This window comes from Salmo salar, chromosome ssa09, assembly GCF_905237065.1.
Source record: "Salmo salar chromosome ssa09, Ssal_v3.1, whole genome shotgun sequence".
Taxonomy (NCBI): Eukaryota; Metazoa; Chordata; class Actinopteri; order Salmoniformes; family Salmonidae; genus Salmo; species Salmo salar.
This window is the reverse complement of record NC_059450.1, coordinates 72,311,777-72,327,884: the sequence shown is the minus strand read 5'-3', so window position 1 is coordinate 72,327,884 and position 16,108 is coordinate 72,311,777. Positions and strand designations below refer to the sequence as shown.

The 16,108-nt window shown below is 44.5% G+C and overlaps 3 protein-coding genes across 4 annotated transcripts in view; all 3 read left to right on the top strand.

Annotated features, from left to right (window-relative positions):
* LOC100195019 (DAP3 binding cell death enhancer 1) lies at nt 1–9,556 on the top strand. 2 transcript variants are annotated; one of them, XM_014212399.2, is made up of 11 exons: nt 1–248; nt 1,241–1,358; nt 4,810–4,909; nt 5,001–5,148; nt 5,327–5,587; nt 6,997–7,064; nt 7,160–7,378; nt 7,528–7,689; nt 7,821–7,913; nt 8,037–8,190; nt 8,357–9,556. In XM_014212399.2, the coding sequence occupies exons 1-11, from the start codon at nt 218–220 to the stop codon at nt 8,581–8,583; spliced, it is 1,581 nt and encodes a 526-aa protein (XP_014067874.2). In that variant the 5' UTR covers nt 1–217; the 3' UTR covers nt 8,584–9,556.
* A 472-nt stretch (nt 9,557–10,028) lies between these two features.
* Nucleotides 10,029–15,679, top strand: LOC123744642 (amyloid beta precursor protein binding family B member 2-like). Its single transcript, XM_045723945.1, has 2 exons — nt 10,029–10,220; nt 14,668–15,679. The coding sequence occupies exon 2, from the start codon at nt 14,693–14,695 to the stop codon at nt 15,677–15,679; it is 987 nt and encodes a 328-aa protein (XP_045579901.1). The 5' UTR covers nt 10,029–10,220; nt 14,668–14,692.
* A 6-nt stretch (nt 15,680–15,685) lies between these two features.
* LOC106611814 (amyloid beta precursor protein binding family B member 2) overlaps nt 15,686–16,108 on the top strand; it is a 47,960-nt gene continuing 47,537 nt past the window's right edge. Inside the window, exon 1 of the mRNA XM_014212403.2 lies at nt 15,686–15,940. The gene's annotated coding sequence lies outside the window, so the exon portion shown is untranslated. The remainder of the gene's footprint in view (nt 15,941–16,108) is intronic.

Sequence of the window (16,108 nt, the reverse complement as noted above, 5' to 3'; positions counted from 1 at the left end):
TTTAGCTATTTCCGGGTGACGTTCCTTGCCGGGGCTTGTCTTCTTCCAAAATAACTCGTGACTCTTCCATGCTTTATTTTTGTATCTAGACTAGAGCTACTGTACTCGTCCTGTGCTTATGGGGCGAGAATACTCCCGCAGTGAATTTTTAAATACACTAATTTAGGGCAAATATGTAGAAATATTAATCTTGAAATTAACTTCAGGACAACGAAACATGTGGAGAGTACAAGGGTTTGTTGGAAGAGGTGAGCGAAATATAATTGACAATGTTCTGTTTAATACTAACATTAGCTAGCTAACCACTCACGTCGACTCACGTTGCTAGATGTGTCTATAAAAGTGTCATAATAATGTGTTGGATTTGCAATTGTCCAGCTCGTTAATATTTTATTTTGTCATGACTACTATTATGCCCACCAGCTAGTATCATTGACAGACTTGATAGCAAGTTCTCTCATGTTCTAGAATGTTTTAAAACCGGGGCAGGTCATTCTCAGTTTGTCTTAACTAGGCCATACTAGTTTCTGTTCCACATAGCTATAATTTGTTTTTCTGGGTGTTTTGATTAGCCGCAGCCTCCACCCTGTCAACTGTGATCAAGTCTGTTTTGGTTTCAGACAATTCGAGGTGTCTGCATAACATTGACTAGCTAAAAAAAGCAACAACATTGACTAACTAGCTAACCACTGCTGTAACCTGTTTGGTGACACCTCCTTATGTTACTGTGGTTTGTTTGAGCATCCTTATGACGAGAAAGACCTGATTTGCACAGAATAAACAAGTACTTCGAGCTCCTTTTATTATAATGCAGATCACATATAAAGGACAATGCTTGTGCTTTGTGTTTGTAACGTGCAGAAATGTAGACAGTATTAGCAATTGGGAAATTCCATGGTAACATGGATGCTGAGACTCAGATTGTTCACTTTGAAATGTCAAACAAAAACCAATGATTGCAAAACTTTTGCATCTGCACTGTTCAAGCAAATGTGTCTTAGTACAATTTTCAGTGGATATTTTTGTTAAACATAGTCCTTGTTAAGAGTTATGGGTTGTTTTAACTTTGCAATCATTGGTTTTTGTTTGACATTTTAAAGTGAAAAATCTGAGTCTCAGCAATATTCTGTCACTGTGGAATTTCCCAGTATCTTCCAGGCTATACCTGGCTGCTTTGCTGAATGAAGTCAACTTCTTCTATACACAATCACAAACCCATCTCTTACCCCTCTGCCATCAGTTTTGAGCCGGTGCCATGGCACCGCCCCCCTGCGCCTGTCTCAGAATCACCACGTGGAAGATGAGGTCATCAACACCTCCACTCTGCTCTCCACCGGCTGTCACTCTTCCGACAGCAGGTACCTCACCCCTCATTCATTTTTTTTATTGTGCATTTGGGTTACTGGACTAAACGCGTGAACAAAAAAGGAGGTATTTGGACATTAAGATGAACTATAAGTTTACTCTGGGCACCTTGTTCATCCAAGCTACTCAATACTGCCCCCCGTTCCCAAAGAAGTTAACAAACCTCCAGATGAGCTTCAATGCCATACAACACTCCTTCCGTGACTTCCAACTGCTCTTAACTTCTTGGGGCTATGTGGGACGCTAGCGTGCCACCCGTGGTGCACCCTATCAACAGCAGGTGCATTTCAAGAGCGGCAAATTTGAAACCAAATAAATGTCAAAATTCAAATTTTTCAAGCATACAACTATCTTACACCCTTTGAAAGATAAACATCTCCTTAATCTAACCACGTTGTCCGATTTCAAAAAGGTTTTACGGCGAAAGCATAAAGTTAGATTATGTTAGGAGAGTACATTGACAATAGCTGTGTGCAATGTTTTGTCAATTCAAAGCCAGGCGTCACTAAAACCAGCTAAAATGATGCACTAACCTTTTACAATCTCCATCAGATGACACTCCTAGGACATTATGTTAGACAATGCATGCATTTTTAGTTCTATCAAGTTCATATTTATATCCAAAAACAGCGTTTTACTATGGCATTGATGTTGAGGAAATCGTTTCCCTCCAATAACCGGCAGTCAAGTCAGCACCACAAATTAAATAATTAAAATGAGAAAACATTGGTAAAATATTATATTGTCATTTAAAGAATTATAGATTTACATCTCTTGAACGCAATCAACTTGCCAGATTTAAAAATAACCTTACTGGGAAATCACACTTTGCAATAATCTGAGCACTGCGCCCAGAAAAATATGCTTTGTCTGTATAGCAAACGGCCATGTTGGAGAGATCTAAAATCGAAAATACTATGTAAATAATCCATTACCTTTGATTCTCTTCATCAGATGTCACTTCCAGGAATCCCAGGTCCATAACGAATGTAGTTTTGTTCAAAAAAGCTAATCATTTATATCCAAAAAGCTCCGTGTTGTTAGCACATGATCTAAGCCAGCCGGACTTCTCGTCATGAACGAGGGGAAAAAATATATTTACGTTCGTTCAAACATGTCAAACGTTGTATAGCATAAATCATTAGTGCCTTTTTAACCAGAACATGAATAATATTCAAGGTGGACGAATGCATTCTCTTTTATAACGTATTGGAACGAGGGTACCCAACATGAACTCGCGCGCCAGAGTCTAATCGGCCATCACCGTTCCATGGCTCTTGTTCGGTCAGATCTCACAGTAAAAGACTCAAAACACTTTGTAAAGGCTGGTGACATCTAGTGGAAGCAATAGGAAGTGCCAAAACATTAATCAACCCCTGTGTGTTTCAATGGCATAGGCTTAAAGGTAATTCAACACATCAGGTATCCACTTCCTGTCAGAAAATGTCTCAGGGTTTTGCCTGCCAAATGAGTTCTGTTATACTCACAGACACCATTCAAACAGTTTTAGAAACGTTAGGGTGTTTTCTATCCATATATAATAAGTATATGCATATTCTAGTTACTGGGTAGGATTAGTAACCAGATTAAATCGGGTACGTTTTTTTATCCAGCCGTGAAAATACTGCCCCCTAGCCCCAACAGGTTAAATGCTAGTAAAACTAAATGCATGCTCTTCAACCGATCGCTGCCCGCACCCGCCCGCCCGACTAGCATCACTATTCTGGACGGTTCTGACTTAGAATATGTGGACAAATACAAATAGACTGTAAACTCTCCTTCCAGACTCACATTAAGCATCTCCAATCCAAAGTTAAATCTAGAATCGGCTTCCTATTTCGCAACAAAGCCTCCTTCACTCATGCTGCCAAACATACCCTCGTAAAACTGACTATCCTACCGATCCTTGACTTCGGGCGATGTCATTTACAAGATAGCCTCCATAACTCTACTCAGCAAAGTAAATGTAGTCTATCACAGTGCCATCCGTTTTGTCACCAAAGCCCCTTAAACTACCCACCACTGCGACCTGTATGCTCTCGTTGGCTGGCCCTCGCTTCACATTTGTCGCCAAACCCACTGGCTCCAGGTCATCTATAAGTCTTTGCTAGGTAAAGCCCCGCCTTATCTCAGCTCACTGGTCACCATAGCAACACCCACCCGTAGCACGCGCACCAGCAGGTATATTTCACTGGTCATCCCCAAAGCCAACTCCTCCTTTGGCTGCCTTTCCTTCCAGTTCTCTGCTGCCAATGACTGGAATGAATTGCAAAAATCACTGAAGCTGGAGGCTTATATCTCCCTCACTAACTTTAAGCATCAGCTGTCGGAGCAGTTTACTGATCATTGCACCTGTACACAGCCCATCTGTAAATAGCCCACCCAACTACCTCATCCCCATATTGTTATTTTTTTGGTCTTTTCCACCCCAGTATCTCTACTTGCACATCATCATCTGCACATTTATCACTCCAGCGTTAATGCTAAATTGTAATTATTTTGCCATTATGGCCTATTTATTGCCTCCCTAATCTTACTACATTTGCACACACTGTATATAGATTTTTCTATTGTGTTATTGGCTGTACGTTTGTTTATTCCATGTGTAACTCTGTGTTGTTGTTTGTGTCGCACTGCTTTGCTTTATCTTGGCCAGGTCGCAGTTGTAAATGAGAACTTGTTCTCAACTAGCCTACCTGGTTAAATAAAGGTGAAAAAAATAAATAATCTCCTTCCCTTTAAACCTCCATAGTGTCCCCCCTCCTTCCCCCTTCTGTGACGCGCTCTGCGGCCCTCTGCCAGCCTTGCAGCTGGTTGCATCATCCTCCGGCCCTGGCCTGTTTCACACTGTGCATATATTTGTATTTATTATGGATCCCCATTAGTTCCTGCCAAGGCAGCAGCTACTCTTCCTGGGGTCCAGCAAAATTAAGGCAGTTATACAATTTAAAAACATTACAATACATTCATAACAGATTTCACAACACACTGAGTGCCCTCAGGCCCCTACTCCACTACCACATATCTACAACACAATCTATGTGTGTGTATGTTATCGTGTGTGTGTATGCATGTGTCTGTACATATGTTTGTTACTTCACAGTCCCTGCTGTTCCATAAGGTGTTTTTTAAATCTGATTCTACTTCTTGGTGTGCTGTAGGGGAAACGGAGATTAACACCCTCTCATTGAGGCGCCTGCCGTGATGGTTTAATACAGCAGAGTAACTAGGGGATAAGGAATCTGACATGTAATGCGGAACTAATAGATGCGCACACACTACATATTAATGTTTTAAAATGTATCTCAATTGTGTAGTCTTGTCTGTAATGTCTTTTTTTCCATTTTGTAAGACCCAGGTATGGCTAGCTGTCGCTAATGGGGATCCTAATAAACCAATAAAGTTTATATATAATTTATTCAGTTCACATTCTTTCTCTCTTAGCTCTCAGAAAGGGGACGATAGAGACAAGAGGAGGAAGAGGACCTCTCAGTTCTGCTACGCTGGGCTCCCCCGCTACACTGCCTTGGATGCAGTTGGCTGGGTATTGGCTACTTTTCACACATTAAGATGCAAATATAAAGCACATGGCACACTTGGGAAAAAACAATGACCTGTGATCTCTCTGCTATAAGGGGGCAGCTGCGGTGCTGTTGATGCAGATCTGTAGAAGGATCCACTCTCAGTTCTCTGGGAGTGACCCCAACCAGAACCCCAACACAGGATCCCTGGCCATCCAGGGAACCCTGCAGAAGTGTGGCTACCGCGTCCTACTGGAGCGACGTGAGTCCCGCCACACCCACTATAATCCCAAGCAATTCATCCTGTAAATGATATTGAGCCGTGACATTCAGACGAGGGAACTCTGAAGGGAACTCTGAAGCTCATTTCTCTGCTCAATTTCAATGCTTTCTGGTAGTACATGAATGAGTCTGATCTCCTTCCCACTGTGTTTGTCCAGTATCTCGCCGTGACGTGCTGCCCAGAGGGAGGAGTGTGCACTGTCTGCCCCAGAGACAGAGCCAGCAGGTCCCGGGCCAGCAGGTCCCGGGCCAGCAGGTCCCGGGCCAGCAGGCCCAGAGACAGCCCCAGAGCCAGGAGTACAGCAGTCCCAGGAGCAGCTACAGCAGTCCTGAACAGTTTCATGAAGACCATCTGACTGCTGACAGTCACCTCTCTGACCACAAGAGGGCAACTCTGAGTCACGACTCCTCTGGAACGGGTCAGTCTCACATTCTACCTTTACATGTTAAGTCAGGTTAAGTCAGTTAAGTCAGGTCAGGGTAACAATATTTATCTTCTAGTCTTACATCATGCTTTTCACAAATCCATGCCTACCAGACTACATGTTAAAGCAACATAGTAGAGGGCTGCATTCCTGTGGAATGACCGTGGGACCTACAGGTCCCGACAGAGATCATTGCGGCGCGGTCTGCATTTCTCATGCTGCGCGCGGGGGGCGGTCAGACAGACAACTTTGGGATTAATTTATTTTTGGAGTCCCGCAGATTATTTGGAAACGCTCATGTTTTTGCTTTGTATGCGTTAGCCTGCCTATTGTATTACAAGCACCTCTTTGTCACATTATTCACACTAAGTATTCGCTGCTTCAAGTTCAGTAGCTCTCCTGTCATAGTTGGGCGCGCCAGGTCACGTGTGCCTATAGCATGTGGCGTCAATGACATAGAGTAGGCTGCCCATGTATGGGCAGAGAATCACGTGGCACTCATCTTTCAAAGGACAAACTTCAATATGATTAGGCTATAGTTCACTACAGTGTCTGGAAATAAATAAATATTGACAATGGAAAGAAGTGGAGGGCGCTCAACCATCGTGAGGGGAGGTGCAATCAAGACGTGATCATCGTTGAAACGGAAAATGTGCTACACGTGCACACCATGGAGAGAGTTGCACCTTTTTTCCTTATCAAAAAATATTCATTAGCCATTTGCCTTTGCCTGCAAATCATTCCCTCTCCTAAAAGGTAGGCTATATCCTATATGCAACAGGTAGCTCAAGTGTCCCCTCATCATTCTTGCATCATTCTTGCTGCTTCAAGTTCAGTAGCCGTACCTGAGATCAGGTGCGCATGTGGTCTCACTTAAACTAGAAGGCTATATTCTATGCAGAGGGCAGCTATCTTTCAGAGGAAATGAACTTCTTAAATATGATTAGGCTGTAGTTTACTGCATTGCCTAGAAATGCATATTGATCACCCATATTTGTCGGTCTGAAAATCGTCCCACTCCTCTAAAAGGCAGGCTATAAGGCGTAGCTCAAAGCTGTCTCTGCAGCTCTGCTCTCTTCAAAATACGTCTGCCATATTGGCGGATACAACCCAGTAATACAGATAGCCTAATATAATGGGCCACATGAGAATCTCTGCTAATTTAACCTTTGATATTGCCTATAGGCAGTGAAATTGCTGGGACGATGGCTGGCAAGCAAGTTACATCACATACTTCTAAAGTAACACTGCAGTACTGCGGTTAGGTTCGGGACCAGTTCTTGCGGTAGCAGGTGAAAGGCGGACAGAAAGCCAGCGACAGAGGGTGTGGTATGAAAAGCTGCCGCTGCAGGGGGATGATTTTTAAAAATCTTTCCATGTTACAGAGCAGTCATCCTTTTCAGAGTCCTCCCAGCCTGAAGACAACCACAGAACCAGAGACAGGGAACAGCCTGGGCAGCAGAATGGCCAGGTGAGTTTTAAGGCTGATTCATTCCTCTGATGGTGAAGCTGCCGGTCTCCTGTTGATGACCTTTGACCCTGACCTTTGCCCTCTGTGTTCCTCAGGACGCCTTGGCGGGGGCGGCCCAGAACCTCCAACAGGTGGCCGACTCCAGTGTTCCTGTAGTCCTCAACATCATCGGTCTGAAGAGTGCTCAGACTGGGCACTATGAGGCAGCCTTCTCCTGTTTCCTGGCCTCCGCCAGACAGGGCTACAGCAAGGCCCAGTTCAACACTGGAGTCTGCTACGAGAAAGGCAGGGGCGTATGCAAAGACAAGGAGAAGGTAAGAAACTCACACTAACACACTCAATCTCACATGCAGTCAAACTCACACGTGCACACAGTCACGTGCACATCCAAGCACAAACACAGTGAAACTCACACAATCAATTACACAATTCCTGTCTTGTGACTCTCATGTTCCCTGTACAGGCTCTTGATTTCTACAGCCAGGCAGCGACAGGGGGTCACAGTCAGGCTCAGTACCGCTGTGCCAAACTCCTCCTGAACAGCAGAGGGCAGCAGAGCACACAACAGGACCTGGACACAGCCATCAGCCTGCTGCAACAGGCTGCCTCAGCTGGGCTGAGAGAGGTGAGGAGTGAGGGAGTGTGTGTTGTGATGTATGTGTAGCGAGTGTGAGACGTTGCCTAAAAAAGAATATTGGTATTTTTCTAACAGTCTTTTTCTTTGAACTTTCTTCCGTTCCTCTCTCTCTCTCTCAGGCTCAAGTGTACCTGGGGTCTCTGTTCTCGCAGGAGCCAGTCAGAGATGGCCTTAAGTCAGTGCACTACCTGAGGATGGCAGCAGAGAGCGGAGTGAGTGACTTCCACTGCACTTAAACTCTACAACTGTAATTATAGCCCACGGTCTCAATCATAGCCTGGTCTCAGTTCAGTGTGATGTGATGCTGATGTGTGTTTCTCTGTCTGTGTGTGTAGGACAGTGAGGCCCTGCTGTTCCTGGGTCAGTGTTATGAGAGTGGGTTCGGGGTGTCCCAGTGCTTCAGAACAGCAGTTGGGTTCTATCAGAGGGCAGCCCAGGCAGGAAACAGCCAGGCCAAGACCTTACTGACACCGCCCTTTGGACTGGAGGGTAAGGACACAGTGCAAGACACACACACACACACACACACACACACACACTTCAGATCTATACTTAAGCCTATTTGCACTGATTCATGTTATTTCCACAAATCTGAATTAAATACAGAAATGGCCTTAGTCCTATATTATAACCATCTTCTCTCTCCCTCTATAAGATGCCATCCTGCGCTCTATCCGTTCTTCCCCATGTTTCTCCGTTGCTGACCGTCTGCGTGGAACTCTCTCCACCCTCACTTCACCTGTCCCTCCCTCCAGTCGCTCCACCCTCCCCCACTCCTGGAGCACAGGGAGTATGGGTCCCCCACCCATCCTGTCCTCCCGCCGCCCTCTCACCCCCAGCTCTGAGGGGAACGCCGTGAGGTGGACTATAGGAGCGGGATAGTTGGCACCGCTATCATGAATAACATAATATATGCCTTTCAGCAGACACTTGTATCCAAAGCCACTTAGTATATGTGCATACATTTTACATACAGGTGGTCCCGGGAATCGAACCCACTGTCCTTGTTGTAAGCACCATACTCAACCACATTGTTCCTCTGTAGCTCAGTTGGTAATCTATACGATAAGGTTGAAGAGGGATAGCATAGTAAGATGTTTAAATACTGGGTTGTGTCAGTAAGGTTAATGTCCCTCTTTCAGCACTTCTATCTAGATTTGTATATATGTGTGTATTTGACCACAGGTCAATTTGTTGAGGAACATCTGGATACATCTGAAAGGTAGGCATGTCAAAGGTTTTGTATGGCTTTACCTGTTAGCTTACTTAAAGACACAGTCTGGGATCTTAAGCACTTACAAATTCGTATCATATTGTACGAATTGCAACAACAAAAAAATTTTTGCAGGACATACCATATCATATGAAATGGATGACATTACACAATTTTGAGGGACCCATTTTGGCCTGTGAGCGCTACTTTAAAAACTACTGGCTGAAATTCTACAAAAGCTTTGGAGCGTGACTAATAACTTTAGTATTGTTCCTGCAAAATGTTCTCGTGGCACAATCTTGGCCAGTTTTTGTACAACAAACTGCCTTATGGGTAGAAAGATGGTATTGTGATAAAATGTGTGCCTTACTAAGTCATTGTATGTACAGGATCCCTTGTATTTACTTGACCCTCTTTCTTGATGTGACTTCATCTTAACTTCATTAGTTTGCTATTTCAGTTATGTCTTTGCATGTGTAAACTGTTTTTGTCTACTCATGGTATCCAGTGAGGCTGAAGAATGGGGAAAACAGCAAGTACTTTTTGGTGGTCATGTATGTTCTCTATGCATTAGAAGCGCTACTGTTGCTGAAAGCACAAGGTGTCTAACAACAATAAACAAAATAAAGCTATTTTCTACCACTGGGCCTGTCACTGATATTAGCAGAAAATGTATTGAAGTATTTGTGAAATTGTACATTGTGTCGTAAGCTATTAATTGACATTGTCTTTGTCATTGCACCAAGGAAAAAGGAGCTACAGGTCTATTGGACTATACCTTCATCTGTGTCTACTTAGACAATCGCCTGTGGCACTGCAACAAGTTGGAAGGTCCTGTAGCTTTTTATGGCGGATTATGAATGTCTTATTGGAATCTGTTCACTCTTGAGGTGCTGGCTCTGGCTGAAGTTATATACACAAATCACTTTTTACATGGATGCCAAAGTGGTACTCTAGGCAAAAGAGTTGATCAATTGTCAGTGTTTCATTACATCAGTTGAATACCACTATAAAAACCCAAATAGCAGATTTATGACGGTGCTCTGGCTCAGCGTCTCTTCCGAACAGCTCTGCGCACACAGCGTCCTGCGTCCAGCGCTCTGATTGGGTCCTGGGCGCTTGGGAGGCAGTGGCGCAGAGAGATTAGCTTTAGGTACCAGCACCGGAGGAGACCAGAGAGTGATGTGATCTGATACGGGTAGCTACGGGAGGACTCGCGCTTAAAAAGCTGGAGTCACTTCTCTGTCCTATATCAGTGTCGTCGTTGAAGTGTCGTCGTGGCATAGAAGCACGATTGTCAAACGCGGTGAGTGAATGAATAGAAATAAAGTGTGTGTGCGGTTCGCCTTCCAGTGCGGTGACGTGATGGGGAGAATATTGGGTGGGAGAGAGACGTCAGAAGATTAACTGCGTCTGATATGTATAGCCTACTGCCTTCTAGCTTGTTTCCAGAATTCGCAACAGATTTGTGTTCACTTTGCAACATAGGACATTTCTGCTTGATTTATTGCAATAGGTGAGGCTGCAGAACGGATCATAAGGTTAGAAAGGTATAGGCTAATGTAACGACAAGAGGATGCAAACACTCCACCCATCTAGTGTCATCTCCTTTTATACGTTGAACTGTTCTAGCATTTTAGTTGAAGCTTTATGTTGGCGGCATATGTATAAAATATGTAGTATCATGTATTAATCAACTCCAGTTATTAGCCTACCACACCGTTTGAAAAATAGTTAGGCCTACCTTCGACGCCTACACAAATTCAAGTACAGTATTTTCTTTCTGAATATTCCTTAACAGGAGTATCCCCAAGCCGGTTTCAGTAATATAGGCTACAGATCTATTGGATAGTATTTGAGGTGACTATTTTAAATATTCATATCGATGCTATAGCAGCATCTGTTCATCAGTGTGTGTGAAAGGCATATAACAACCCATCTCTCTTTCCTATTGCTATTGAGATGTGCTGTTTCGCGTGTGCTGTGAGAACTCACCTTCAATGTTCCCTCAAAGCTGTGCGCGGCCGCGTACCTCCTCCAGAACTACAGCGAAGAGACGCAAGATATTGAACTTCACTGAGTTCGACCCATTAGTTTGCACTTTATAGATCAACGTTTTTTTTCTGTGATCGATTCAACATTATATCAGGCCATTTTCAATGCAACAAAACCAGACAACGATAACTTTGCCAAATTGAGTCTGTGATTTTGTTGTAGGCAACGAAGTATAATTCTATTGGCGCTGGTAGCCGGCAAGCGGCCTTTCAATCACCCACGAGTGAATGCGCTTTTTAGATCAGAGCGCAGAGCCGCGCGTGTGCACATTTGTTGATATTCTTTGCTAGTTATTTGCCCAGTTATAGATAAGTATAGGTCACAAACGTGTAGGCTACATTTTAAGATGTCTTTAAAAAGTCAGTCAGGTAAAAAGCTTATGTCTTAATTAAAGGGGCAGTGTTGTATTTGGAGACAGGCTTGAATATGCTAATAAGCCAATAGACAGAGGGATTGCCTACATTGTCTAATTCTCTGTATGGTAATAATAATTACTTTTATTTTGTATAAAGTGGTTTCTTGCATCATACAATACAATGCAATTTACATGCACCTATTTGGCCCATGGTGTTACAGACCAAGTAAAAAAAACATGAATTAATGTCAAGCCCTTAATTTAAAAAAAAATCTATATACAATGTGTACAAATGAGTAAGATTAGGAAGGTAAGGCAATAAATAGGCCATAATAGCGAAATAATTACAATTTAGCATTAACACTGGAGTGATAGATGTGCAGATGATGATGTGCAAGTAGAGATACTGGGGTGCAAAAGAGCAACAACAAAAAATATGGGGATGAGGTAGTTGGGTGGGCTATTTACAGATGGGCTATGTACAGGTGCAGTGATCGGTAAGCTGCTCTGACAGCTGATGCTTATAGTTAGTGAGGGAGATATAAGTCTCCAGCTTCAGTGATTTTTGCAATTCGTTCTAGTCATTGGCAGCAGAGAACTGTTCATCAGGTAAAAACGTTTTTAAAAGTCTCAAGCAATGCAGGTCTGCATTGAACACCTCAAATATGTAACTATAGGCTACATCATAGAAATTGAAAGCTATTTCCATGTGAAAATGTTATGGGATTTGCTCCATTTGTTTTGTTGGTAGGCCTACATTATGCTCAAATAGCCACAATAGCATATTGGCTACTGTCTAAAACTGTACGGGTACAGCCTCAGTGTTCACTGTAAACGTGCAGCAGAAGTTGAACAAAATTCTCACAACATTCAAGTTTCCGCTCGCAAGACCTAAAATTTACTCAGTGCCACAAACAATTAGAGGGAACATTTCTCACCTTCGGAACTAACTTCTAACCACCTTTTGTCGTGAGTGCTGCTCTGACACCTGTCCCACCTACGGTATGTAGAAGGCTGTATCTCAAGCCTGACTGTATGTTATCTACAGGAGTCTATGATTTTTCTTTCAATGTCAACTCCTTATTCCTGCAGTAACTCTGAGGGCTGGTTTCTGAAACACAGATTAAGCCTAATCCCGGACTAAAAAGCATGCTCAGTTGAGAATCTCCATTGAAAAAGCTTTTTAGTCCGGGACTAAGTCGAAGATGAATCTGTGGCCAGGAAACAGTCTTCTAGACATTTCTCTGCTGTAAATGATGACACTGCTAGGTGACGTCCTGTAATATGGGTCATAGTATCATGTTTGGTAAAGTCTCATGAATGACCTAAAGTGATGTGAACATAATGATACGTGTGTAGTAAGACAACAGCTGAGCATGATGGTGTGAACTCAATGTCCCTGCTGAAAACTGCTGTGTCATTGTTCTATCTCACTCGGTCTCTAATATCTATCTCTCCTGTATTTGTCTCATGCCCTTCTGCTAACTGAGGCTTGCAGAGTCAGAGGAAGAACACTATCTCAGTCTGGATCTAGCAGCTCTCTCTCCAACTCTGAGATTTCTGCAAAGAAAGCAGGCATTTGGGCATTTTATCAACTGTATCATCAACTGCATCCTCCGTTTTGGTGTTTTCCCAGGCCAGGGTATTTACTATGTGAGAGGATAGTGAGAAATGTAAAAAAAATAAACAGTCCTGAAATCAGTAGCAGAAGGTATAATGTCACTTTGTACAGAGAGACAAAGTATCCTTATGAGACATGTTTTGTGTTAAATATCTGGTTCCATTTTAGTAAATCGTATGTGTAGGCTGATTGACCTTGTTGACATTATTTGTGTGTCATCTTTGAAAGAGTGAGAAGGAGAGAGAGAGGGTTAGACATTCTACAGGTTAGTTCCTGCGTGTTCTCTGACACAACAACACCACCCAGAGAAGGACGAGGGGCCCTCATGAAAAAGTGCATTGTGTGGAGATATTTTGTCTTAAAATGTAGTCTCTTGCTTTTTCCAAGGGCTTGTCTTGTTTTCAAATCTGCTGTGTCCGTGTTTTCCATCTTTCCATGAAAGAAGCTTGCATTTGTCTTTGTTTACCTGTGTGTGCGTATGTGCGTGGTTCTGTGTGTGCGTGCTTACGTGTGTGTGTGCGCGCAAGTGTCTGTGTGTGTGTTCATTTGTTGGAGTATGATTGAATTGAAGAACAGAGTATGATAAAAACCAACCACTGAACCCTAAACTCAAAGCCCTGCCTCTTCCTGATTACATCTGAATTGACAATGATACTCTGCAGTCCCTCTCTCCCTCTTTCTCTGGCTTGGTCCGGCTGACAGCACAAAGCTGATCACCAGGGAGAGAAAAGGGTCAGCTAGAGAGTAGGATCTGCTCTGCAGCTTGTCAGCATCTGGACCTAGCATCGTAACACCTTCCAACAGCCTGTCTCTAGCCTTGGCATGGTGTATCGGTTGTGGATGAATACATTGACAGCGCTAAGCCTCATGATTGCCAAGCATGTCAAGAAAATAGGACCCATGTTATAGGTTTGGCACCTCGTTTTAAACTGTGTGACATATTCACCAGATGTGAGAAACAAAAAGGGAGAGAGAGAGTAGTACTGTATTGGGACACAGTTATAAAACACACCACAGAGTGCGTCAATAAAACCCTCCGCTATTGGTCGATGGGTTTTCAGAATGTTGAATAGTTGAGGCTTTTCATTTTGTGTGAGTGCCATGGCAACAGATCAATGCCAGAGAAGTGGCTGTGGGCCTGATGGTCTGTAGGACTTTATAGAGCCGTACGGAGTATCTTTATTCATGTGTGCTTCTCATTTAGACTGCCTTAGTCATACAGATGTGGGATATTAATGCAGGACATTTCAACTAATAGTGTATTTGAGGTTTAATAAGTCTTCTGAAAGTTTTGAATTTGAAATTTCAGACTTGATTTTTCCCTTACAAAAAATGTATCAACCCCTACAAAAATGTCCATTAATTATAATCCACATAATAATTCACATTTCCTGTTGCCGCAAACTGGCTCAAATTAAGATCCTACATCTGTATGCTGACTTGTCTTGTGTTTCCGCCTCATACCTCCAACCCAGTCCTGTAATCCTTCTAACTCATCACACATGGAGAAGACCTGACTCAGGCCAAGTTTCCTTCAAGCACTGTGGTGGATAATGGGCGCCGTCATCAGTATCAGATGTTGAATTCCTATGAGAGCATGGGCCTGGTGTGTGTGTGTGTGTGTGTGTGTGTGTGTGTGTGTGTGTGTGTGTGTGTGTGTGTTTTTTTGCGTTTTGTTGTACTCTTAGTGAGCCCTTTCTCCTCTTTTCTCTCCCTCTCCAGTTGACCTCTTGACCCCTCGTCAGTCATGATGTCCGTCCACACCCCCCCTCTCTCCCGCAGTGGCTCCTCCCCTTCCTCTGTCGGCCTGGCCAATCGCAGCGGTCCCCCTGCCGCCCCTCCCACCTCCCTCAGCCTGCGCTCCTCCTACAATCAACTCCTGGGTTGTGATGTTATAAAGGAGTCCCCTACTGCCATGGAAACGGGGAGTTCTGCCACTTTACCCAAGAGCCGCCATAGATACGCCATGACTAGCGTGTGTAGCGCCATGGGCCTGAGCGACACCCTCGCACCTCCCGCCCAAAACCAGCCCCCCACCGGTGGCAAGCGCCTCCCCACCAAGTCCTCTTCATCCTCTGCTCTTTACTCCTCCTCCTCTTCCTCATTCTTCTCCACCAACCCCAAGCTGGCGAAGAATGGTGCCAACCTGCAGAGGAAGGCCGAGACCCAGCAACAGGAGCAGAGTAAGACCAACACAGAGTTCAAAGGGCAGGATGATATCATCACCCCCATACACAGCTCTGATTGGCTGGAGGGGGAGAAAGACAACTCCCAGGCCCCACCCCCATTCTGTCGGAGGACCAAGAGTTTTCTGGAGTTCCGTGAGAAGGAAGTGGACCCTCCTAGTTTAGAAAACAAGGAAGAAGAATGTCCCAACAAGGAAGAAGAGGAAGATCAGGAAGAGGATGAGAAGCACTCCTGCCCTGAGAAAGATCAGGTCAGCCCGGATAAAGAGAGAGAGAGACCTGAGGAGGAAAAACAGACCCCAAAACGGGAGGATTACATAGAGGAAGAGGGTGCCACTCCAACTGCTAATCAGTCTTTGCTACAGGGGGCACAATCTCCCCCCATCTCCCCCCAAAACAACCTTAACTGTGCCCAGGAGAACAAGATTCAGTGTTTTCCCCCTCCCCAGGGCAGAAAGGAGGCCTTAAACCAGGCCCAGGATCACCCACCCAGGGTTGAGACGCCCCCAAACCCTCCCGGAGTGCCCAGGCCCCCCCGCCCAGGGTGATCAAGGTGGAACTGCACCCCAGCAATGAGAACCCGTACCTCCACCGCCCCCCCTCTGCACCCCCTAAGCAGCCCAGAGGGGAGGAGAGCACCCCTCTCCTGCTCCAGACGCCCCCTGCATCCTTCAACCTGGACCCAGAGAAAGGAGCTCCTAAGCTGGGTAGTCTGAGGACAAAGGTGGAGTCTCCCCTGGAGGATGAGGACTCTAGCTGGACCACCCTGTCCCAGGAGAGCCCCTCCCCTCAGACCCCACAGGAGATAGGTGAGAGAATTATATGATATACCTTCTGGCTGGCTGTCTGTCTGTTTTCCTGGGTGGTTGGTTGTCTATCTGTCTGTCTGTTTGTTTGTCTGAGTGACTGGCTGGTTGTCTGTCTGTCTGTTGGTCTCTCTGTCTGGTGGGATATATACTTTCTGTCTGTCTGTCGGT

Bases quoted from the DNA above. Each gene is read 5' to 3' on its own strand.
- LOC100195019 (XM_014212399.2), top strand. From the start codon at position 218: ATGTGGAGAGTACAAGGGTTTGTTGGAAGAG. The intron at 7,065-7,159 runs GTGAGTTTTAAG...TGTGTTCCTCAG, and splicing joins CTGGGCAGCAGAATGGCCAG to GACGCCTTGGCGGGGGCGGC. The intron at 8,191-8,356 runs GTAAGGACACAG...TCCCTCTATAAG, and splicing joins ACCGCCCTTTGGACTGGAGG to ATGCCATCCTGCGCTCTATC.
- LOC123744642 (XM_045723945.1), top strand. From the start codon at position 14,693: ATGATGTCCGTCCACACCCCCCCTCTCTCCCGCAGTGGCTCCTCCCCT.